General features: G+C 40.3%; 1 protein-coding gene across 1 annotated transcript; it reads left to right on the top strand.

Moving 5' to 3' along the window:
- The first annotated feature begins 12,388 nt into the window (after positions 1–12,388).
- Positions 12,389–22,627, top strand: LOC131237735 (E3 ubiquitin-protein ligase SIS3-like). The gene is made up of 10 exons (XM_058235681.1): positions 12,389–12,618; positions 12,780–12,818; positions 14,012–14,078; positions 14,181–14,254; positions 16,354–16,492; positions 16,626–16,718; positions 18,706–18,771; positions 19,192–19,311; positions 20,168–20,281; positions 22,133–22,627. Exons 1-10 carry the CDS (start codon positions 12,590–12,592, stop codon positions 22,526–22,528), a joined length of 1,137 nt encoding a protein of 378 aa, XP_058091664.1. The 5' UTR covers positions 12,389–12,589; the 3' UTR covers positions 22,529–22,627.
- Positions 22,628–26,526: the final 3,899 nt, after the last annotated feature.

The raw sequence follows: 26,526 nt of genomic DNA, 5'->3' as shown, positions 1-26,526 counted from the left end.
ATGTTTTTAATGATCAGGGTTCAATCAACGCTCTTTCACGTGTTTTCCCATCATGTGGTCTACTTGAGATCTGGATCTACTCTATTCTAGGACTCGTTCCATAAATACTACGTGGTAGATGATGTTGGGGCCGAGCTACTATTCTCTCGTCTGAGGGCTCCACTTGGGATTAACCGTCATGATCATCTTTCATGGATCTTGTCTCCATCGAGCATGGACCACTTGGCCATAAATGTTCATTTGCCATGGCCTTCACTCGTGGCCCACCTACTAGATGGTTAGAATTGAAAGAAATAAAAAGAGGAAAATGAAGATGATCTACATGACTGCAAAGTAGTCCCACGTGCGATTAGGACGAACTGCGACTACTGATGTCCTGGTTGCATGTATGTAAGACTTTGAAATGGTGCAATGGGCTGGGCCCACCCGAAGAACAGGTTGGTACAAAAATCTGACTGGTCCACTCATCAGGCGGGATACAATGGCATATTGAATTTGCGCTTTTAAACAGGTCTTTTTTAAAAAAAGTTTTTTTCGGATGGTACGTCTTATGACTGGAACGGACCTTGCAATAGGAAAAGCTATGTGGGGCCATCATGATCATTTTGTGACATCTACGCCGTCCACCACTTTTGCAAGTCCATGTTAAAGCATGATTTCAAATGTATGGTCGAATCAAAACTTAAACCGGCCACACCACACGGAAAATGGGAATGAGATGCTTAGCCTTGAACCTTCCAGGGGCTCACCAAAGTTTTTCCTTCGTCTTGGTGGGACTTACATCGTGAACGTGTTAGAGGGCATCTAAACATCATGGCAGGCACCAAGAATGTTTTAGTGATGGGTGTCCCCATCCCTACCATAGAATAGTGTGGCCCACTTTAGTTTTGGACGTCCTATCACGACTGGGCCAAAATAATGGACCATTTTCTGTTGGAAATTATACAGATTAATGTATTTATGTATAATATGGAAACCGAAAAGTGCAAAATAATCAGAAATCAGGACAGCACGTATGAGAACACTCTTCTTAAAGCGTTATTTGCCCCTACTCAAGTGAATTGAGTATCCTGATAGGTTCCCAGCAAATAGCTTCTAGGATACGACGAGCCTGGTGTGGGTCTGCGTTCAGCAAACACGAAGGCCCACCAAATGGAACTCAATTACACACTTTCTGGCAGTATTACAGTATAAAAGAAAAAATCCCAAAAGAAGAAGAAAAGAAGAGAAAAACTTCTGCACAGGCCAGTTCAAATCTTCAGCTACTGGTTCAGTTGAACCGTTCTAGACTACACCGCTGGTCTGTTTTTCAAGCTAAGGTTTAAGCCTTGCTATGTTGCTAGAAACACTAGAATATATGAGTGGAGAGGGGCTAGCTGTCTCAGTTCATATGGGTTTGTTGGAGTGAGTTGAGATGGTTTGGAAACCCATCCAGGTCCTCCTTTTATAGGCTATGGTGGCTAGGGGGTTATGGTCCAGAGACTTAAATTCCATTAAGTCATTTCTGTCTGTTGGAAAACTAGCCATTTTCGATCATGTGCATGGACCATCAAGTCGCCGCATGTCGATTGTGAGACAACAATAGCCGTTTTCTAGTCATTGGCTAGCCATGCAAAGAATTACATGACCTGCACTAATAGCTCATTTTATAGTTTCACTGTAATGACTCTTTTCGATCCCTCTATTTATACTCGAGAGATTTCTCTCTCTCCTTGGTTTTACTAACCAACCACCCGCCATAGCCACTTAGTTGCTGCGACTCGCACACGTCTCGCTCCGGTTCGCTCAAAGTCGCGAAGGAGCGACTCTGCGACACGATGCGGACGTGCGAAGTGCAAAGTGCGCCACTAGCGCCTCTACACCCACAGCCACACCGCCTCACATGCCCACGCCCGAGCTCGAGCCCGAGCCCGTGACCGTGACCGAGCCCGAGCCCGTGACCGTGACCGAGACCGAGACCGAGACCGAGTCCGAGTCCGAGTCCGAGTCCGAGTCTAAGTCGAACCGAGCCGTGCCGTGCCGTGCCGAGCGGAGAGCGCAGGTGTAGCACTGGAACACGCAAGGTCCATAGTCCACGACTAGGTAAGTAAATATTATAATACTCCACTTCCTTTATATAAACCACAGGTTTTCTCTTCTCTTTTCCATGTGGGACTATTCCAAAACCCGGAGAAAAGTGTTTTTCAAAAATAATTTTTTATATTATATTATATTTTATTATTAAAATATATTTTTTATTAAAATCAATATTTTTGCAACAATCCCCTACTTGATTTTTATAAAAATATTTTCTCAGTTAAACAATACTGCAAGAATAATTTGCTTATATGCATAAAGAAAGATATCTTTCGATTTTAATCTTTCCTTGGTGTAAGTATTTCAAAACTTTGTCGAAATGACTGGTAGCTGTAACTTTGAACCAGTTATTCCTAGATAACAGAATTGAAAATACCACACACATATTCGCTATATGTTTGTTAGAGTTCCCACAATCTTGCTCAGCACAATTAATGGTCATGTGCTTATCCTAATTCGTGAACGATCCCGAGAGAAAACTCCTAACTCTCATGAGAGACGGCACCATCTCTACGTTCATATAGGTGAAATCCTTCCAGTATCTCCGTTACTATAAGATATTTGTCCTTATAGACTGGATTTCATTAAGAGTTCTAAGACTCAACCCTCTATCGTAATGCTCAACACTTATCTATTATGGATGAGGTTTTATAATTTAGTGCTGAAAACTTTTCACATATCAGTGACTTGTTCTTACCCATTAAACCTAAAATTAGAGATTTTCTGACTTTAGGTTGGGTTACCATCACTGGTGGAACTTTGGTTGAAGAGTTTCAACCTCATCCCTCTAGATGTAGCCTTTACTACCTCTCTCGGTAGAGGTTTAGTGAAAGGATCTGTCAGGTTATTGCTTGATTTCACATAAGAAATAGCAATGATTCCATCTCGAATCAATTGTCTGACATAATCATGTCGAAGACTAATATGTCTAGACTTACCATTATAAGTGCCGTTATAGGCTCTAGCTAATGTGGCTTCACTATCACAATGTAGTGACACAACCGATATAGGCTTTACACAGAAAGGAATTTCTAATAGAAGATCCCTTAGCCACTCAGCCTCTTTGTCTGTTGCAGTCAGGGCTATGAATTCAGACTCCATAGTCGAGTGCATTATGCAAGTCTGTTTCTTGGATCCCCAAGATACAGCTGCACCTCCTAGGGTGAATACCCACCCTGTAGTAGACTTGTTGTCCCCTACACTCGATATCCAGCTCGCATCGGTATATCCTTCCAATACGGCAGGAAACTCTGAATAAAATAGTCCTAAGTCTTTGGTTGCTTTTAAGTAACCAAGGACTCTACTGATTGCATTCCAGTGTTCAGTACTGGGGTTACTAGTAAACCTACTAAGTTTACTCACAACATATGCGATATCAGGTCTAGTGCATTGCATAGCATACATAAGACTCCCTATAGCACTCGCATATTCTAATTGTGCAACTGTTCTTCCGTTATTCTCTTTTAGCTTGATACTTGGATCAAATGGGGTTTTTGCTTCTTTTATATTTAGATGGTTAAACTTATTTAGTATCTTCTCAATATAATGAGATTGACACAAAGCATAACCCCCACAATATTTTTTAACTTTGATACCAAGAATGGTATCAACTTGTCCAAGATCCTTCATTTTAAATACGGAATATAGAAACTTTTTTATTTCAGTTACACCTTCTATTTTATTACTTATTATTAACATGTCATCAACATACAGACAAATAATAACGATGTAACTACCATCTACTTTAGAATATATGCATTTGTCAGCTACATTATGCATGAAACCATGAGAAAGTATTTTGGAATCAAACTTCTCATGCCACTGTTTTGGTGCTTGTTTTAATCCATACAATGATTTGACTAATCTACATACTTTGTTTTCATTTCCTGGTAGAATGAATCCTTTAGGTTGTTCCATGTATACCTCCTCGTTGAGGTCACCATACAGGAATGTAGTCTTTACATCCATTTGGTGGATGTGAAGATGATGTATTGAAGCTAGCATAAATAATATCCTAATAAATGTTATCCTAGCTACAGGAGAGTATGTGTCAAAGTAATCTATCCTTTCTTTTTGTCTAAAACCCTTAGCTACTAGTCGAGCTTTAAAGGTTTGGATAGTCCCATCAGTGTGATATTTCTTTCTAAATACCCACTTACAACCTATGGGTCTAGAACCTGGAGGTAAGTTAACTAGTTCCCATGTTTGATTTGATAGTATAGATTCCATTTCATCGTTTATAGCTTCTTTCCAGAAAGCTGAGTCTCTAGAGGATATGGCCTCTTTATATGTTTTAGGATCATCTTCTATAGTCATTACTATAGGTATTTTTCTTATAACATTTTCTATCTCCTTCTACAAGATGGAAAAATATGCGATTGTGAGTCTATATAGTCATCTCCTAGACTCTTCTCTATTCTTGTTCTTTGACTCCTACGAGGCTCAATAGGAGCTTCCACTATCTGTGGAGCTGTGCTATCTGGTTCTCTATTAGGAGTTTGGATTTCATTATCCTTTGACTCCAAGGATAGTGAGTTCTCAAAGAACTCAACATCTCTTGATTCTATTATTGTATTAGACTCTATGTCTAGAAGTCTATAAGCTTTACTATTTTGTGCATACCCTATGAAGGCGCACTTAATAGCTCTTGGTCCTAACTTAGTTCTTTTTAGATCAGGAGTTCTACAATATATAAGACACCCCCACACTTTTAGATATCCTAGGTTAGGTTTTCTACCTCTCCATGTTTCATATGGAGATATTTTATATTTTTTATACAGTTGATTCTCTACTTCTGCTTTATATATTTTAAACATGTTCAATGCTTCATCTTTACTCTTTAACAGATAAAAATACACATATCTAGAGTAATCATCAATAAAAGTTATAAAGTATCATTTACCTTCATGAGTAAGAATGTCGTTTAACTCACAAATATCATTGTGCACAAGATCCAATACCTGAGACGATCTTTTAACACTTGGAAAAGGTTTTTTTGTCATTTTGGATTGTATGTAGACTTCACATTTATCGGTTTCATTATCTGTGTATGAGATTAAACCATTCTTAGCCATGAACTTCAATGTACTATACCCTATATGGGCTAGTCTATCATGCCACAATCCAACAAATTCAACCATATACGCAGAAGTGCTACTTTCATTTAGAGAAAACTTAACCATTTCGTTACGAGCATATCCCTTTCTGACAAAATTCTTATTCTATGACAGAATCAGTTTACCTGACTCGTATACCACCCTTATGCGTGGTTTACCTAGAAGATTCCCAGAAACTAAGTTTCGCCTCATGTTTGGGACGTGCAGTATATTTGTCAAAATCACTTTCTTTCCAAAAGTGAATATAAGTTCGATAGTTCCTTTGCCGACGACCTTCGATCCGACTTCATTACCCATTTGGACTTCTTGACCATCGGTCAATTCCTCATAGGTTTTGAAGGCTGATTTGTCGTAGCACACATGTACTGTAGCGGCAGTATCATACCACCAACCTGGAACTTTGCCTTGGATGGTATTCACCTCAGTGATCATAGCCACAATATCGCCTTCTTCTACTGCACTTGCCTCTTTTTTAGATTTGCGATATCGGCATACTCGAGCATAGTGCTCGATTTTCCCACAGACATGGCATGGGCCTTTGAACTTTTCGTTCTTCTTTTGGGCGTTTTTCTTAAATTTTCCTTTATTGGGTTTCAAGGAATCGTCCTTCTCGGGATTCTTCTTACTAGTATTCTCTACTGCATGTACCTTGGACGAGGCATTCCCGTTATCATTCTTTCTGTCGCGGTTACGGGATTCTTCCTCAATTCTGAGGTGTTTCTGGATTTGTTCCAGTGTGTAGTCCTCAGTTTTATGCAGCAACTTCTTTCTATAGTCTTTCCACATCGGTGGTAATTTGGCGATTATAGCCCTGACTTGGAATGATTCAGGAAGATCGATTTTGATTGCTTTGATTTTGTTTACTATTAGCTGTAGTTCTTAGATTTGGGGTAGGAGCAGTTTGTTATCTACCATGTTGAAGTCAAAATACCTGGCGATGAGAAACTTGTTGATACTTTCTTCTTCAGCCTTGTATTTGAATTTCAGAGTGGCCCAGATCTCCTTTGCTGATGACGCCTGTTGGTACAAATCGTACAGGCGGTCGGAGAGAGCGTTCAGAATGTGTCCTCGATATAAGAGTTCATCTTCGGCTCTTTTTGTGCGGGCAGCTACTTGTTCAGGTGAGTCTTTGTCAGATGCTTCAGGTAGTGCTTGCAAATTTGGATCTAATATATAATAGATCTTCAGTGCCGTCAGGAGAAATTTCAGCTTATCTTGTCATCTGGTAAAATTGGTTCCATCGAACCGATCAAGACGTATCAAGTCCTAATTTATCAACTTGATGGATGAAACACTGTCGGCTTCCATCAAACAAATAACGCTTTAAGATTGTTGGAAATTATACAGATTAATGTATTTCTGTATAATATGGAAACCGAAAAGTGCAAAATAATCAGAAATCAGGACAGGCTGAAGCACGTCTGAAACGCTGTCCTTAAAGCGTTATTTGCCTCTACTCAAGTGAATTGAATATGCTAGTAGGTTACAGGCAAATAGCTTTTAGGATACGACGAGCCTGGTGTGGGTCTGCGTTCAGCAAACACGAAGGCCCACCAAATGGAACTCAATTACACGCTTTCTGGCAGTATTACAATATAAAGGAAAAAATTCCAAAAGAATAAGAAAAGAAGAGAAAAACTTTTGCACTGGTCAGTTTAAATCTTCAGCTACTAGTTCAGTTGAACCGTTCTAGACCACACCGCTGGTCTGTTCTTTAAGCTAAAGTTTAAGCCTTGCTATGTTGCTGGAAACACTAGAATATATGAGTGAAGAGGGGCTGGCTGTCTCAGTTCGTATGGGTTTGATGGAGTGAGTTGAGATGAATTGGAAACCCATCCAGGTCCTCCTTTTATATGCTATGATGGCTAGGGCTTATGGTCCAGAGACTTAAATTCCATTAAGCCATTTCTGGTTGTTGGAAAACTAGCCGTTTTATGGCCGTTTTCTGATCACAGTGCATGGACCATCAAGTCGTTGTATGTTGATCGTTGTGAGACAACAACTAGCCGTTTCCAGTGTTGGGCTAGCCATGCAGGCTCAGCTGTTACAGTTTCTAATGCAACAACTACAGATTTGCTGCAACAGTTCTTTTCAGTCCCTCTATTTATACTAAGAGATTTCTCTCACAGTCCTTTAGTCTCTCTGCTAACCAGCCACCTGCCATAGTCACTTAGTTGCACCGCGACTCGCACACGTCGTGGTGCAAAGTGCGCCACTAACGCCTCTACAACCACACTGCCTCACATGCCCACGCCCTCGCACCGTGCCCGTGCCCGAGCTCGCGCGCGGGTGTTCCAGTACGCTGGAACACGCAAGGTCCATAGTCCATGGACTAGGTAGGTAAATATTATAATACTCCACATCCTTCATATAAACCACAATTTTTTCTCTTCTCTTTTCCACGTGGGACTTTGCCTCACAAAACCCGTAGAAAAGTGTTTCTCAAAAATAATTTTTTATATTATATTATATTTTATTATTAAAATATTTTTATCAAAATCAATATTTTTGCAACAGGTGCTAGTGGATTGGAAAAAGATCCATGAGATTGCTATATCCGGGGACAAGTTCACTGGGTCTGTTTGGCACGCCCCGGCATTTGACGGTGGTCGGTGCTTTGTGGCCCCACCACGATTTATGTGTTTCATCCATGCAGTCTATCTATTTTTATAGATCATTTTAAGGCATGAGACCAAAATGAGTATATAACAATATCAAGTGGACCACATTACTAGAACCGTGTTGAATGAACCTCGACCATTAAAAACTTTTTGGGGGCATAAAAGTTTTGGATTAAGATTATCTTTGTTTTCTCCCTTCATCTGGGTCTGTATGACCTAATCAACAGATTAGATGTCAAATAAAAGTACATTGAGCCTTAGGAGGATTTTGACTGTGGATATCCAATAAGTATTGTTTTCCTGTGGTGTGGTCCACCTGAGATTTATGTCCCTCTCATTTTTGGGTTAAAGCTCTAAAATGATCTATAAAACTGGATGAAATACATACATCATGGTGCCACCCACGGAGCACCGATCATCAGCCACCGGGCTGGTGGCAGGGATTAGCCAATCCGTTTCCCTCACGTAAGAAAATTTAGCCAATCCGTTTCCCTCACGTAAAGAAATTCCCGTCCTTCACCCGGGAATGGATTGGCTACTCCCCCGGACACCCGCCAATGTTGATGGTCGGTGCTCTGTGGGCCCCACCATGATGTATATGTTTCATCCATGTTGTCCATCTATTTTTACAAATCATTTTAAAGAAAGAGACAAAAAATGAGGTATATCCCAATCTTAAGTGGACCACATTACAGGAAACAGTGCTGAGTAAGTGTAGACCATCAAAAAAATTTTGGAGGCCATAAAAGCTTTGAATCAAGCTGATTTTTGTTTTTTCCATTCATCTGGGCCTGTATGACCTAATCAACAGATTGGATATCAAATAAACAGTATAGTGGGCCTTAAGAGGATTTTAATGGTGGACATCCAATCACTATTGTTTTCATATGGCATGGACCACCTGAGATTTATATACCTCTACTTTATGGGATAAAGGCCTAAAATGATTTTTAAAAATGGATGAAACGCATACATCATGAAAGGGCCCACAGGGCACCGGCCACTAGCCACGGGATTGGTGGCAGGCGAGTAGTCAATCCGTTTCTCCTTTACCCTGTTATCCCAGTATGTTCATATTCCGTACATAAAGTGGCCCACTGCAAACAAAAAATGGAAGTGGATTGATTGGTGTACCACGCACCAGATATATAGCTACTGTAGGCACGTGTCATGCAAAGATGAAGTAGATTGGATGGAGTACCTCACACTACTTATATAGCTGTTGTAGGTACGTGTTGCTCGAAGATGAGTACTGACGCTCCTTGAGCTCCGAGTTGTACCAACAGTTCAAAGGAGATTAAAGTCACATGGCCCCACAGTGATGTATTTATTATATCTACACCGTTCGTCTCTTTTTAGAGCATTATCCAAAAGACGAATGATATCCAAAGATTAATTATCTGGACCACACCATAAATAGCAGTAGAAATAATGATTTTCACAGTTAAACAATTTGTAGGGCCCACCATAACGTTTATTTTACTTCCAATTTATTCATAAGGTCACAAAGATCTGGATGAAGAGGAAAAATAAATTTCATATTGATCCAAAACTTCTATAACCCCTAAAAGGGTTTCAATGGTAGACGTTCAATTCCCCATTGCTATTTATAGTGTGGTCCACTTGATATTTAGATCTATCTTATTTTTGGTCTCAAGCCTTAAGACCAATTCACAAAATAGATGGGTAATTTAGATATAACACATATATCATGATAGACTCACAGAACTTGCTGACATCAATGCACCAGCTATATAGATGGTGTATGGTACACCAGCCAATCCGCTTCCGTGAAGCCGAACACTGACGCTCCTCGAGCTTCAGGTTATAAAGACGTTTCAAAGGAGATCAAAGTTACATGCCCCAATAGTTCACAAATAGCAGCGGAGATAATGACTTTCAATGTTAAACAATTCATAGGCCCACTATAACATTTATTTTCTATCCAGTCTGTTCATAAGGTCACAAAAGGCCTGAATTAAGAGGAAAATTAAATTTCATATTGATCCAAAACTTTTGTGACCCTAAAAAGCGTTTCAATGGTATACGCTCTTCTTTTTGCATTGTGGTCCACTTAATAGTTATAGCTATCTTATTTTTTTTGTCTCAAGCCTTAAGACGAGCTCACCAAATAGATGAACGGTTTGGATATAACACATATCTCATGACCAGACCAACAGAACTTGCTTACGTAAATACACACCAGCTATATAGCTGGTGTGAGGAACACCAGCCAATCAGCTTCCACCAAAAATACACCTGCCGCATGATCCCAACCACTCAAACTAGGGGACGGTCCATCCTTGTTGTCCCACATATCCACTGGACGCTCTGTAAAGATAGGTGACCAATTCCAGCTACTTCAAACCACTAGGGTGACTTTGATACTCGGCAGTGCGGTGGATGATACGCAGCCACTTAGAAAATACCTCTAAATTGCACACGTGGCATACAACTAAAACTAAAATGTTCAGATTATTATCCCCAGCTTAGATGTGTCATGAACCAAAGATTACGCTTGTTTGATTATCTGCCTCTCAATTGGGTAAACATTTATTCAACGGTTGAAAAAATAAAAAATAAAATTTAATGCCTCTATTCTCACCAACAGGTGTCCACGAAGCAGAGTCTAAGATTATTCAACTAATCTGATTTTGGGATCACGAGTCAGAAACGATGGGTTCCATACTTTGATTGGTTTAACTTGAAATAACGTGCGCCACGTGTGTAATTCATGGGTGCCTGCGTATCAAGCTTTGTATGCTTCCGTCGCAAGGTAACACTCTACTACTAAAACGGCACCTGAGCCGAACCTCAGTCCACTCAGGAGAGGTGTACACGAACTGGGCTAGCGTAGTTAACTCGCTCGACTCAACTTAAAAAAGCCCAGTTCAGCTTGATTCGAAGCAGAGTTCAAGCTGGGTTGAGCTGATTTATTGAGCGTGAAATTGCATTCAAGCCAAGTTTGAGCAGTCCCTAACTCGACTCACCTCGGATCGAATTCAGCTCAACTCGGATCGAACCAGTTTGGTGACTTGATAACTTTGCTATTGATATTGCTCACTAACATTTTGATAAAATGACTTAACGAAACGTGACTGGTGACAAGGAAGGTTTGGCTAGTGGTAAGGAAGGTTTGGCCGGTGGCAAATAAGATATATGCATTAAACAAATAATTTTATTTTTTATTTTTTGTTTTTGTGTTATATAGAAGGTGTTTGATAAAACACTTATAAAACCATTGCCTGTCTTACAAACATTGAGATTGTAAAGTTACAGTTCAGGTATTTGTGTAAATGCCTCAATGATAAATTTGGCTCAAACTTGCATGAGCTGACTTAAGCGGTTGACCAAACCGAGCTGAGCTGAGCTTGACTTGAGGTCAGCGAGTGTCCGATCCAAGTCGAGTTGAGGTCAGCTCGACCCGGTTCGGCTCGATATACACCCCAACCACTCGGATCGATCCGCTCTTGAAATCACTTGCGCGGGGGCGAACGTAGGATTAAATCATATACGCGTGTGTACACGTGCGAGATGCAGTGGTTACGGCCAGATCCTGACCGTTCATCGGAAAAATGACAAACAAAATGTCCAATTAAAAGTATGTTACGGTCCGCTTTTGAGCAAACCATTCTGGATTTGGGAGAAACGCACTGCCGGGACCGTACCATGAATGGCCCGGATTACCCACACTCGCGACACGCTGTAACACGAACAAGGCATGTAAGCATCGGAGCTTTTGCATTTGGGAAGTTATTTAATAATACTCTGCCTCAGAGTGTGATGATTGATAAACAGGCACTTGTGTTTGTACAGGTGGCTGTACGTAAATTAAAATAAGCCGTACAAATCATGGATCAACATTCTGTAAGTAATGCAACTAAAATTATATTAATTTGCTGAATTTAAGTATCTGATTTATGAAATTTGAATTACTGAATTTGATTCATTCCTTAAATTTTAATCTGACCATTCACTAGATACCAACAATTCGATAAGCATATAATTGCTTTAAATAAATCATCTAAAGTATATCCCATTGTATGGACGGCTTAGATTGAGTTAAAAGTGTTCTCATTGTGCAATTTCTTTGTGCCTGTGTATCACCGATTTCACCCTGCCACAGTATCAAAGTATTTCTCTCCGCATTCTTTCCAGGGAAATGATCAAATACAGCGGATGTACCATAAGTTACGATGCATCCATATATTTCTGCTGACATAAAGAATATAAAGAATATCACATCTGTAAAAAATGATTATAAATATTATTATAATTATATGGATGAAAAAATATCTGATCCACTTAATAAGTGGGCCACAAAAAAAATCAAGTCACAGATTTCACCTATGCATTTATATTGGTGTTATGTCGGATATATCTGTATATCGGATTTATTCTTTAGTACATGATAATAGTGTATTTTCCATGTATTGAACGGATTGGATATCATAAATATATAACAACTTTGTGGAAATGTCTGGATGTATTAAAGGTTACGATACAACCGCTGTATCTGATCGCTGCTCTTTGCTCCACCATTTAAACATATTGTAAATAGCCCAAAAACGGCCGTTTGCTTTTCCGTCGCCGTCTCTATCAGCAGAAGACAGTTCCCCAGCATTTTACTTCGGATCTTTTCCCTCTTTTTCGATGCAATCTTTTAACATTCGCATTCCTTTTTTCTGTGAGCTTTTTGTCCAATCGCTGGTGAAAGTAGGGGTGACGTTTTCTTGAAGAGATTTCTAGGGTTTTAGATGAAGAAGTTCTTCTGTAATGGCAATCAGAGGCGTCGATTTCAAGTGGTCGGACTTCGATCTCTCTCTCTCTCTCTCTCTCTGTTGGTCTGTCTTTTGAAATCTTTTGCTGGAATCGAAAACTGTTGCAAGAAATTATCTGTCTGGAGTTTTTTCTGAGAACCGTGGTTTTATTTGTTTATTCTTTTTTGAATTTTTTGTTTTTGCAGGTATGACGGATTCTTTCTGTCGATGCTTGCGACGAGCGTGTATCCTTTTTGTCATGCATTAGTTTTTTTTTTTTTTGTGGGGGCGCGTTTGGATCTTTTTTTCCCCACTGGATTTTCTTTGTTTATATTCAATGAATTGATTTTTTTAAAGAGTAGTTTTGGGTGCGTTTGGACGTCTGTATAAATGACGTTTCCAGTGGAACGATTGAAATCGCACGGTCTTTTGGGCGGCATTGAAAGTGGGATCGTCTTTCCGTTTTTTTTTTTTTTTTCTGCCTGAAATTGATGCGCGGCTCATTTCATGCTGGATGTGAGATGAATGGGGCATTAGTTTTGGGCGGGGATCAGTTCTGCCCGACCACCACATTTTCAAAGCACCCAAACACACCATTAGCTGAGAAGAAAATGCGTGAAGACTCATATGAAGTGCAATTTCCTTAGGACCTGTTTCGCAGACACATTTAAGTTAATTGTAAGAGATTATGATGGTTAGTTATCATTTATCAAGATTATTTTGCCAAAAAGAAATATTATCCCTCATACATAATTACAATTAACTAAAATGAGATGAACTCATTGTCAGGTGTCTGCCGAACAGGCAGTTTTCAAATTGAGTGACTTCGGCTCTGGATAGGGATTGTGATTTTGCTACTTTCAAGATTCCAATATCTGAGTTTTTACTCTTTTTTTTTTAAAAAATTTTAATGCTATGGAAATTGTTGATTTTTCTCCATTCTGGGTCAGACTACCTGATGGCAGGTTGTTAACTTTCAGAGAAGTTATTGCATACTCTGGCAGAGCATGGCAATCCATATGCATGAACATGGCCACTGTACATGGCATGCACACAGCCACACATATACCTCGATCCATAGTTTTTCAAAACATTGGGTCCACACGAGGTATCCAAAAATTGGATTCCAGACATTCTCCTAATATTTGGTTGATTAGTGGATGATTATCAAATTTGGATTTCTTGTTTTTTTTTTTTTTTTAATGACTGTCCATGTGATGGTCACCCAACTGGTTGTTAGGATCATCCGTTTGGTGCAATTTTTTGGGTTGCAACTACACTGGGCCAGCAATATAGGGCGATTTGGTTTTACTTAGGTATATGTAAGCAATGTGTTCATTGTCTCTGTGCATGCATTTCATTCCTCATCAGAGTATCAAGTGATTCTTTCGAGTTTGAAGGTTATGTCTTTGGGTTTCTTTGACGGTTTGATTCTCAGAATCATTGTTTCAATCAATTGGAAGCGGTATCATCTTTGTACATATCCTTTGCATATATGGATCGTGGTGAGTCTCACATAGTTGATAAACTTCAAGTACATTCTTTGCCTGGATTTCTTGAAAGGGAGCTTAATCATGACCTATTGTTGTGTCTTCATCTTGTGTTAGGTTGACTATACAACTGTCTTTGTTTTTCGGCTACTGATGTTCATAGACAATGGCCTGGCTGCAGGAATGGGCTTGTAAGGACTCTGAATATGTTGTTTGTACAGGGATTTTGCATCATTGTAATGTTGTAATGAATTTTAGTGCAATTTATGAGTATGACAAAAAGTCTCTTTCTTCATCACATACTTTTAAAGAATGGAAACTTTTACATGTTGATTAAGACAAGCTTGCAAATTTGTGTTCAAATTCTGTTGAACTTTGACCCATCAAGTGAACTGACAAATCATAGGCCGAGTCAAATCTTCATTTAGCTGAAATGGTTGATCTATTATGTTTCCACAAATTTAGTTGACTCAGTGCTTATAAACTAGCCAAACTGTGTTATTTCATTTTGGTCCAACCTTGAGGGTGCTCCTTGACTTGGTAGTTTCTAGACAATTGAATAAATCTATGACAATGGTGGAAACAACAAGCCCAATCAAACCATCAAGAAACCATAAAAATAAAAAAAATGACAATGGTGGAAACTGTCTGATTTTTCTTGGGTACATCTTTCAATGTTTTCTCAGCAATGGTTTGGGACCATTCCTTGCCAATGATGTTTGAAGCTTTATGCTTTTGTTTGGTGTCAATTTGAGTTAAGCTATACTGCACTTGTCTAGTTGTTGAAAGGATCATCCACAGCTTCATTCGTGATTGGAGTGTGCAGGAAGATCCACATATTAGTTGGTATACAATTTGTGAGTTCAGTGGAAGTGCGGCTTATGTTGATGAAGCGTATGAAACAATCAACTTTGCTGTAACATGGGGAAAACCCATTGTGAATAACATCTATTCATGGCCAAGATTGCCAAGGATGCTTGTATCTGTCTTGTCTGAAAGTCGATGTTCATAGCTCTTAATTGGTCAATGGTTACTCTAAAAGAATCTAAACCAATCAAATTATTTTTGAGACTGTTAAAGTTCCTTTATTGCTCTAGTTTGTCTTTAGAGTGTGAGTAGGTGGATTATGTTTTCAAACTCATTGAGAGAGGCGCAAAGTTCTTGTTTTTTTGATGATGTTAGATTATACTCACTTCTCTAGTGGTTGGTTCCATGTGCAAGATTTGTTTATGCTATAATTTTGGGATATTAATTGTTCAGCCATGAAACATCTCTAGCTCTAATCCTAGGGAGTAGGGACTGTTCATCCCTTCTGAAGTATGAAATCCTTTGAAAGTGGCATGGAGATGATTGTTATGGAGGGTGTTGAAACCCACAACCACGACCACGACCACCATCACCATAGCCATGACCGGATTTTTTGGGTTAGCTTTACCAATTTTTTTGGGGGTAGGTAAGTATGGGATTTACCATTTCTATTTTGCCAATCTATTTGTTGAATCCCCCCCTTATTGACACAATTTGAGTTTGTGCATGTTTTCAGGTTTCCTTTTGCAAGCGTTTTAAAACCTTGGACCGGACCTCGATCTGATTTTTTAGGCAGTTCGTCCCAACCTCCAGTCAAATTGGTCAGACCTGTTCCAATCTGTTTCAAACCGTAAATCAAGTTCAGTTAATTAACTAAAATAAACGAATTAACAAAGACTACCCATCTTCCATAGTAGTTGTGGTGTCTGTTTTAAAGCAGAGGTTTTGACTTTGAATTCTACCTGGTGTGAACTGCATGCATGTGCATGCGCTTGCGTGTAAACAAATGACCACCTTAATTTAGCGAGGTTTTTAACGGTTGCAGTGGCTGATTGTCCTACTGGTCTGACCATCTGGTCCAGGTTTTAAAACACTACTTTTAGGTGACCACGTGTCAAGTTGACAGAAAGTTCCTTGAATTCTGGTTAAATTGTCTGAGGAAAATTCTATATTGAATATTTCACAATCAGGCATTTCCTCTTTGATCGATCAGTTGAGACAAAACAGTCTTTGGCCTCAATGGGTGTCTTGTTGATTACCAGTGAAATAGAAGTGGACAGATATTAATATTCTTATCATAAGCTTCTTCTAAAATGATTCAGTGGCTGCAAGGGTGTTTAGATGGTGCTTATGACTAACTCTCCTTTCCATAGAAATGGACAGTTTTTTTTTTTTGGGTACTTTTCTACAGTTGTAGGCTGTTATGCCTCAAAAACACAATTAATTTTCTTTTTCTTTCATTATTTATTTTATGTTCTTCTAGGGATCTGGGGTGGCAGCAACGTTATGCTCGTTTCTGTGGAAGAATTGTGGTTCTTTCAATTCTTTCTCTGCTGCTTTATCCATTCTTATGGGCTTGGACTGTGATTGGTACACTATGGTTCACAAGTGCAAGAAGCTGTGTAAGTTTCTTTTATCTTTCTTTCTTACTTTTTTTTTGGTCTTTGGTTCTTTGAGGATAAGTTTCGTTTAATAGACATTATAATTTACAAACAAACTTCATCTAACGAATGCATTATGTTTAAATTTTTGCAGTTGCCCGAGGAAGGTCAAAAATGGGGTTTCCTTATTTGGTTGCTTTTCAGCTATTGTGGACTCATATGCATTGCTTGTATGTCAATCCGCAAGGTTTGTAGTTCTTTTTTGTGAAGGAAGTCACATCTTAATAAATTGAACTTCAAAACGATGTTTTATCTGATGCTCAGTAATGTGAGGAGAAATGGTTATTAATGTTAGTTGGAAAGCATCATGTATCCTTTCAATGTTTTCTAGTAATCACCAATAAAGACAACTTTTGTGGGTGAAAATTGGGAAAGAATATCGAATTCATTCTATTAATGGGAAATAATCGATAGGGTGCATCTGTTGTCTCAACAGAAACATGTATAGATGGCTGATATAACCTTAACTTTCACGAAACAGATATGCATGACTATTTATGCGGTCTTTAACATTTTCATGGAAGCATGCATGAGGATGTGGAATGCCCAAAATATCCCAACTAAACTGCAAATTTGCTCTATGATGTTGCGTACTTATATCAAGTAATTATATAATAAGCAAAATACATGTAGATACTGATACATGTGCAGATTTTAAATTAAGGAAAAAGAAAAGATCAATAGTCACTAGAATGAGTAGGAAACATTCATATAACAATGAGACCATAAAAAGTCTAAAGTGCAAGTTATTTGAGGCTTTATACCCATAAGATATCAACTGACTTTCATTTTTGAGACTGGGTTGGTGGTATTCTACCTATGAGTTGTAGCCAGTTTCTCGAGGTTGTTCAGGTGGTCATACATGCATGCATGCACATGCATGTGTGTTTCATCGTCATCATTATCATCCTAGACTTTTCTTTTTAAATAGTTAAGCTGGGTTCGAATCAGACCTCAATGTTGCAATGCACCTCGTCTAGCATTTGAACTACAGGCTTGAACCCATCATCATCGTAGCCTTTCTCTCAACAGTTTGGCATTGGTCTTGAAATAGTTGATTGGCAAATTCTTATCATTGGCTACCCACTGGACATCAAACTTCCTCTTTTACCTGAGCTCCTGGAGCTGACCGTGACAGTCTCACATTGACACCACTCACACGCCATCACAGTTCCAACCAGAGTATTGATCCCTAGCCCAACTATTACTTTAATGCCCCAAAGGATGTGCAAGCAATGTAGGGTCATGGATGGTTAGTTGCTAGGAAAACTGCAAAGCACAAAACACCCCCAGACATGATGGGGCATGGGAAAGTAGTTGACTGCTTGAAATTTCAGGGAACTCAGCAGTACATGATTGACAACACAACTCACATGCCAACTTGGTCAGTCTCCAGGCTATACCTTAGGGCAGCCGTAGCCTGCTTGCTACCTGCGAAGGAAAATTCACTAAAAGCAGATGAGTTCCCTTATACCATGTAATGAAGATGGGCCTGAGTTGTTGCCGTGAAGCACGTAGATGTACCACCATCGCACTACAACTGGAAAGGGCATGCTCAAGTAGTTGGTCGCATGGAATAACAGTAGCCAACAGATATATGTTTTGCAAACACCACTCACATGCCAACACAGGTCATGGTTAACACTACACTTTATGTAACTATTGCACATTTATCCAGAAAGAGAGGTTTGCAAACAGTTATTGTCTCTAGCATGTGATGCTTGACAAGCTTGCTGGGGACAATTTAGAAGTTACAAAGGACAAACTCCAATAAATAATTGATGATAGCTTGCTGGATCGAACCTGAGATTTGAGAACTCAATGTTGAAACGCACCCTGTCTACCATTGAGCTACCGGCTTGAACTGTCCTCATTGTCATTTATGAATACAACCATTAACCTGCAAACCATATTCAAAGGCAGAGCTTTTCTAGAATTAGATTCCTGTCATCTCAATGGTCTTTTTATTTAATCAATCATTTATTCGGTATGGATGATTGAGCGCAATTTTGTTCTTAATTTTAAAGCCTTTCTTTCTCATCTTGAATTTAAAGTTTTTATATGCCTCATTGTCCTCTTGTGGATGTACTCTTCATAATTGGTTATCTCTTTATTTGTTTACATATCAAATATATTCTTCCTTGCGGTCCTGATTTCTGCCATAAACTCTGTAGTGGTTAACACGGAGGCAAGCGCATTTACTACGTGCTCAGCAAGGAATTCCAATATCGGAATATGGAGTAAGTGTTATAATTTCTCTGGTTGGTTTTCTGAAGTGCTGGTTCTTTCTTTTGAATTGATAGTACATGAGTGCATATTACTGACTATTAGAGGTTGCTAACTTGTCTAAGGGATGTGAACCATCAAAGCAACCAGAAAGAGATAGACCGAGTCCTATATTCCTTCCAATTATGCTCTCACCTTGTCTTCTCAAAATGTTTCTTTATGTCCTAGATTATGAATCATGCTATCATCAAAGTTTGAGTTTGTGAGCAGTTTTCTCTACTTTGCCGTCATCTGTTCTTTGCAAATCTCCACGTGTGAATCATATTAAAGTTTTTTTGGTGTTGAATGATCTTAGGATGTAATCCCTTTGCATCTACTTAAAATTTTATTACTGAAAATGGTTTTCTTTAAAATGCTGATCCTACTCAACCTAGGTTCTGGTTGACATAGTCCGAGTACCAGATTGGGCATTTGAAGCTGCTGGTCAGGAGCTGAGAGGGATGGGTCAAGATGCTGGTGCATACCATCCGGGGCTTTACTTAACTGCGACACAGGTAATTCTTATTGGGTAGAAAAGGTGTTCTGTTGCTATCTTTTATTGTTATTTCAATTTGGGTTACAAGGGGACTCCACGTCTTTTAATAATGGCACATCTACAGGGCTGTTTAGGGCTGTCAATGGGCTGGGCGTCGACCTAGAAAATACAGAATCTTGAATAGGCCCTGCCTGACTGCCAGGCTCAAACAGTTCCAGGCCTAAGACAACCCTAGGCCCTGCCCATTGACAGAATGACAGCCCTAAGGCTGAACCAGCAATATATCTTTTCGTTGTCTACTTGTTTTTTGCATACTCTTTATATGGCATTGATGTGCGTCTTTTAAAAAAAGGAAGGTATAATGTAAATGCTGTTTTATCTAGATATGTTTTGTGAATTATATGTGGGCATGAGTTGATGATTATGTAACAGTATATATACAACTGCATGGATGACTCATCACATCTAAAAATCAATGTTATCTCAAAGTTGAGGAAAAAGAAAAAGAAAAGAAGAGCAATGGTCTATGTTCAACCAGAAAAATGGACAACCGCAAAAAATGGACGGCCAGGATCATTTGCCTTGAAATTTAGGCAATGGCCTGTTCATGTGCTAGCCCACGAGGACTGGGTCAATGGTCCGCATAACCATACACTTTTGTCGTGTATGGTGGGTGCTGCGATTCATGGAACTTCCCTGGCATGAAGCACTGATCATTATAAGCATTTTCTCACAAAAGGAAAGAATCACAGAAACATCTGGGATTCACTGAAATAGGAGGCAATGCGTGTGCATGTGCGTGTCTTTTACTTATTTCTTTCCCATCCCTTTGCTCTTTTGCTGCTTGATGGTTTTGAGGTATCCTGTTCATGCAGAGAGAAGCTGTGGAGGCACTCATTCAAGAACTACCCAAGTTCAGATTAAAGGCTGTCCCGACTGATTGTAGCGAGTGCCCCATCTGTCTTGAAGAGTTCCGCGTTGGGAACGAGGTACGATTTAGATGGACTAGATTTTATTCAATGATAGCTAGATACAGCCTGGGTTTGGCCTTTTATGAGGTTTGGTTAGTCACTCAGTCCAATGATTCCCTTAGATGGAGTGCTGAACTCTGGGTCCACAGTTTTCAGTTGGAGAGCCCACATTGCTTCAGCCAATGGGTATACATGGACCAGTTTTATAGTTGTAACTGGTGGAGCATGCATTTCCCTGATCATGATAATCATAAACTTGTCACAGATGTTGGACCCATTTTGGGTGTCAGGAGATCGTAACATTAGCCAAACCGATCCTTAAAAACAATAACATTAGCCAAACAGAATTGATAAAAAGGAGTCTTGACTATGCACAAGGATTGATCCTGTGCATAAACCATATAGGATTGATCCTGCGTAAGAACCATAGTTCGAAAACTCAAAAAGGACTTGACTTGATGTCAAGCTGGGTTGGGTTGACTCAAAGACTTGACTCAACTTGATATCTAATAAATAAATTTATAAGTAGATTTGAGTAATGTTAGATGTTTACGAGTACAATAATTGGCATGTTTCTTCCTTTCAATAAAAGAAAAAAGAAAAAAAGAAGGCATGTTTCTTCGCAAATGAAAGAAGCATGTGATGGCAAGAGCTCTCGGCTTGTGAAGCTGAGGTGGTGGATTCAAATTTCACCATCTGCAACTTACTTTTACACCAACAAGCAATTGCTCAGCGATTGACTTGAGTTGTGCTGATTCATAACTGAGTCAAGCTCGCCAGCGAGTTTCTTGGTGACTCGTCTTGGAATCTCGTCGAGTTGACTCAGCTGAGTTTTGAGTCAAGCGTATGAACAATTCAATGAACTTGCTGTATAAACCAGTCTCTGCTGTTCTGATTGGTGCACTTGCAATTGATCCAGACCTCCTGATTGACGTGCCACCCCTGGGATGGATATACCAAAATTGCAGTGGTTAGACCAATCTTCTTTTTTTTTTTTTTATAATTATAAAGTAACGGGAATATATTGAAAGTGGTTAGACCAATCTTAAGCGTCCACTCAGCGGACTTTTTATTTGGGTTGATGTCCATCACTTCTGTTCATTGTCAGCTGAGGTATTCTATAACGGTAATGGTGGCTGTAATGGCCACCATCATTACCTTTACGATACGGGTTATAATGGCTGTTAGGGCCCCCGTAATGGCCATTACGGTCTCTTTTTTTATTGAGAAAAAAAATAATTATAAAACCCGTATTTTCCCTGTAACGTTGAAAAAAAAAAAAAACTCAAAAAACTTATATCTGCCCCGTAATAGACCATTACGAGACTGTTATGGCCTTTACAAGGAATTTTCCCTGTAACGTTGAAAAAAAAAAAAAACTCAAAAAACTTATATCTGCCCTGTAATAGACCATTACGAGACTGTTATGGCCTTTACAAGGAATGTAATGGGCTATTAATGACGGTTACGGGTAATTTTTGTTTCCATAACGGCTGATACGGCCATTACAGCCCCATAACGTGTAATGGTTGCTACCATTACCTTTACATGATGGCCTTTATGGCACACTGTGCTGTCAGCACACAGGTTATTGTTAGCTGGGCAGTAAGGCATGTCTTGTAGGAACAATGTGTCATCTGCCATGGCCCACCGAAGAAGTCACCCACCAATCGGATGATGTGGAGCAGCATGCATATGCACTGATTGGATAGTAAAGTTGTCTACAATCAAAACACAAGAACATCCCTCCTATCATTTTAAAATCAGCCAGCATCAAACTTGGGCTGATGTTTTTATCATGAATCCTGACAACTTTGAGATTTGTTTATTTTAGAAAATTGAGAATGGGTCCTGTTTGAGCATGTGCAGGTTCGGGGGCTCCCTTGTGCCCACAATTTCCATGTGGAGTGCATTGACGAGTGGCTCCGGCTGAACGTGAAGTGCCCCCGTTGCCGCTGCTCCGTCTTCCCCAACCTCGACCTCAGCGCCCTCTCCAACCTTCACGCTGACTCTGGGCGGCCCTCTGCTAGTGTTTTGACGGCCACACGCTACGTGCACACGCAGCCGGCAGGCCAGAGCTACCTGTTGAGGTTGCAGGGCCTGCTACGCACGATCCGAATGGAGAATGCTGGTGGAGGCAATGATGACGCTGGCCTGGAAGCAGCAGAAGATGGACGGGCAGTTTTATCTCAGGGTCTGCCGAGCACAACGGCACCGGTGATGACGGGCATGACCATGGATCGGTCTTTGCCACCCCATCATTAACGCTCTTAACTGTAACTCTGTATGGATGTTTCTTTTTCTTTTTTCTTTTTTCCATTTTAAATGCATGCGCTCAAAGAGAGATTGCATGGTGTTTCATCATTCCGTCATCTTTCTTGCCATTGAGAGGGCTATGTTTCTCCCTCCGTCCCTCTATTTTCTGTTATGCAAAAGAGGTGTGTTTTTCTCAATAGATTCCCCATTGGAGGCATCAGAGTTTGTCGGATGTGCAGGATTCTGTGCAAGTAGGGCCCACAGTTTGGCAATCCAGCTCGTTGATACGATTGGCCGTGCTTTTAATCCAATAGGTTTTGTGCTGGAAGATGAACCTATACGGATGCTACAGCTATGGGTGTACATCGAGTCGAACCGAGTTGAGCTGGCCTCAGCTCGACTCGGCTTGGCCAGTGGCTGACCTCAGCTCGAACTCAGCTTGGCTCGGTCCTCGAGCCTGACTGGCCAGGTCGGCTCAGTTTGGTCAGCAGCTCGGGCTGAGTTTGAGCCAAGATCGCCGAGTTCGTCATTGAGGCATTTTTACAAACACCTGGACTGCACCTTCAAAATCTCACTATATTTGAGATAGCATAATGGTTTTACAGGTATTTTATCAAACACCTTCTAAGCAACATAAAAATCAAGAAAAAAAGGGTGTTGATTTCATATACATACCTTCCTTGCCACCAGGCACACTTCTTTGAGTCATTTCATCAAACACTTGGTGAGCAACATCAATATCAAAGTAACCGAGTCACCAAACTGGTTCCATCCGAGCAACATCAATATCAAAGTAACCGAGTCACCAAACTGGTTCCATCCGAGTTCGATTTGAACTCATTTTCGAGCTCAAAAAATCAGCTCGACTTGGCTTGAACTCAGCTTTGAATCGAGCTTTTTCGAGTCGAGTCGAGCTAATCAAGCTAGCTCGGTTCGTGTACACCCCTAGCTACAGCTACCAATTTACATCGTACAGGATTGCTTGGAGGCTATAATACCAAGTCCGTCTGAGCAGTAAGTTGAGGGATTGGAGAGGCTATTTGTTTGTGGATGGGTCCCCCTTGAATGGATGTATTACACTCCAGTTGTAATGTGGGCACCACCATGATGTGTTTTTTTAGAGATTGTCTCCATGTTGCAGGTGGGCCTCCCCTATGTGATTTTGGATGTTTTTAGACATGATTCTACGCTGTCTTGTTTGGCGTGGCCCACCTGAGTTTTGGATCAACCTGATATTTTTTGGCACCAGGTAGGGTAAACTGTTAACATGCCATGGATAAAAAAAGTAGTGTTAATCCTTTAATTAGGCAGGCCAAACTTAAATAAAGAAAAATGGGCGATTAGAAATTAAGAAGTACAACAATCCAAATTCAAGACAGAAAAAGAAGTGGGCAGCTACGAATTGATAAGTAGAGCAGTCCAAATCTCAGTTTTTGGTTCATGGCTCCTGACCCCTAACGAGTAGCCCAAATCTCAGTGGGGCAGGGCATTGTCATATAGTGGAAGCCTGTTGCGTACTAACTCACTCAGTATGCTGGGCGCAGATTGGGTATTATCCTCACAAGGAAATATACTAACTCAGTTTGCTGGGCTCAGATTGGATCTAACCCCACCAGGACCTAGGTAGAGATGGACCATTATGTCATCGGCTTTGTAGGGTCTACCGTGATATATATGCTTTATCCATGCTGTCCATCTATTTTAACAAATCATTTTGGGGCATGAGCTCAAAAAGGAGGTACGCCAAAGGCTTAACTGGACCACACCACATGGATTGAACTCTCACGGTTGAAAGCTTCCTAGGGTCCACCATGATGTTTATTTGCCATCCAACCTGTACGTAAGGTCACCTAGACCTCTATGAAGGAAAAAGACAAATATCAGCTTGATCCAAAAATGCTGTGGCCCTAGAAAGTTTTCAATGGTAGGATTTAAATCCCAGCTACTTCATGTGGTGCGGTCCACTTGAGCCTTCGATCTGCCTTCTTTTTGAGATAATGCAAATCATGGTGAGCCCTACAGAGCCCCTGACACATCAATCCCTCTCTAGCTAGGTCCCGGTGGGGGTAGTACCCAATCTGTGCCCTAGTATGCTACATTGGACCGAGTAAACTGTGGGGCCCACTGTGGTGTATGTATGTGTTTTACCTGTCCATCTTACAGCATGATACGGCATTGAAAACTCCTCGGGGACCACATAAGTTTTAGAGAAACTGATATCTGTGTTTTCCCTTCATTTCTATGTGGCCTTGTGAATAGGTTGGATAATGAATAAACATTAGTCTACTTGAGCTCTGGATATGCTTTAATTTTGAGCTCATGCCCTATAATGATCTGAAAAAAAAGGTATAGAGAGTGTGGACAAGACACATTCATCCATAGTTAGCCCAATAGATTACTCAGCAGGGTACTCAGCATGCTTCCTCATATAGCACCCTACCGAGGAGGGGCTAGGATCCAACATGCTGCGTTGGCGTGTAGTGGCCTCATATAGGTGCCTACTGGAGTGATATTATCTAACGTGGGAAAAAGACTCAACGTGCAAGAAATCTACCCTTATCGGATATACCAACGTTCCATGATACTAAAAATCAGGTTGATTTAACACTCAGGTGGGCTACCCCATAAGAGGACGTAGATTGGGTATTACCCCACCTGTCTCTAGCAAGGAACGGACAAAGGCTTTGAGGGGTGATCCTGATGTATGGGTTTCATGCACACCGTTCATCCATCTTGCCATATCATTTTAAGGTAAGCCTAAAAATGAAACAGTTCCAAAGATCAAGTGGAGTACACCGTGGGGATTAAACATCCACAGCTTAAAATCTTTCTAAGAGCAACATACGTTTTGGATCAAGCTGATATTTATTTTATTTTATTTCTTTTTCTTTCTTGTTCGTCTGCATGGCTTTATCAACAGGCTAGATGGCAATTAACCTTAACCATCATGGTGGGCCTTAGGAAGGTTTCAACAGTGAGTGTCATTATCACTGCTACTTTTTGTAGTGTGGTCCACTTGAGCCTTGGATCCGGCTAATTTTTGGGCAATGGCAAAATGGATGATCCACATGGCCACCCTTGGCTAGCGAAAGTAACCTATAGTGATGGCCTAATAGGACCTGAACAAACAAAGACAACGAAAATCAGAATCTATAAATTTTCATTTTTTTAAGGTTATTTATCTATACACGTTTTTAATTAGTTTTCTTTCATAACATGCACGAATAGACGATAACAACAAGGGGATGGACCACGTTCTAAGAGAAGTCTCAGATTGGAAGATCCCAGCTGTCTGGTGTTTGACCCTTTACCAGATAACGTGAACCCCTCTGCCTTTATTTCGTGTGTGAACCGTTTGCAGGTCACCGTTCAAAGGAATGGTATCGTCCCATGAAGGAATTTGTGAGACCGATCCGTCATCTACGCTTGGGCAATGTTCTCGATCGTCCAACATGAGGTCCACTTGCACCGACGACCCAGGACACTGTACCTGTCCTTGTGTCCACGTTCATACGTAAGTTTCTTCCAGATCAGATCAGATCAGATCATCCACTTGAGGTTTGCTCGCCATTCTGCCTCCTCCACACTTGCGATATCGATACTAGTGGGTGATATGCTATCTGTGTATCGTGTGGGACCCACTGCGTGCATCTCAGGCCCATCATCTAACAATGGACGGTATATGAAGAACTCTCCGTTATTTCGTCCATGCGCGGCATTACGGATATTCCACCGGCCCGAGCTGCTGGAAAGGGACGCGGATTGGGTATTACTCCCGCAAGACCAAAGACCGACGGTCCTGTTGGGACCACCGTGATGTATACGTTTTATCCATGTTATCCATCCATTTTTACATATCATTTTAGGACATGAGCCTATTAGGCATACGAAAGGTTTTAAGCAGACGAAATTACAAGTAGTGGGGATTAAACTCCTAATATCAGCTTCACATAGAACTTTTGTGTACTGGTGAAGTTTTCAGCAATATACTTTCAATCCCCATTGCT

The sequence above is a fragment of the Magnolia sinica genome, chromosome 2 (assembly GCF_029962835.1).
Source record: "Magnolia sinica isolate HGM2019 chromosome 2, MsV1, whole genome shotgun sequence".
NCBI lineage: Eukaryota > Viridiplantae > Streptophyta > Magnoliopsida > Magnoliales > Magnoliaceae > Magnolia > Magnolia sinica.
This window is presented reverse-complemented; position numbering and strand designations above follow the sequence as displayed.

Bases quoted from the DNA above. Each gene is read 5' to 3' on its own strand.
- LOC131237735 (XM_058235681.1), top strand. From the start codon at position 12,590: ATGGCAATCAGAGGCGTCGATTTCAAGTG. The intron at 12,619-12,779 runs GTCGGACTTCGA...TTGTTTTTGCAG, and splicing joins AGAGGCGTCGATTTCAAGTG to GTATGACGGATTCTTTCTGT. The intron at 19,312-20,167 runs GTAATTCTTATT...CTGTTCATGCAG, and splicing joins TTTACTTAACTGCGACACAG to AGAGAAGCTGTGGAGGCACT.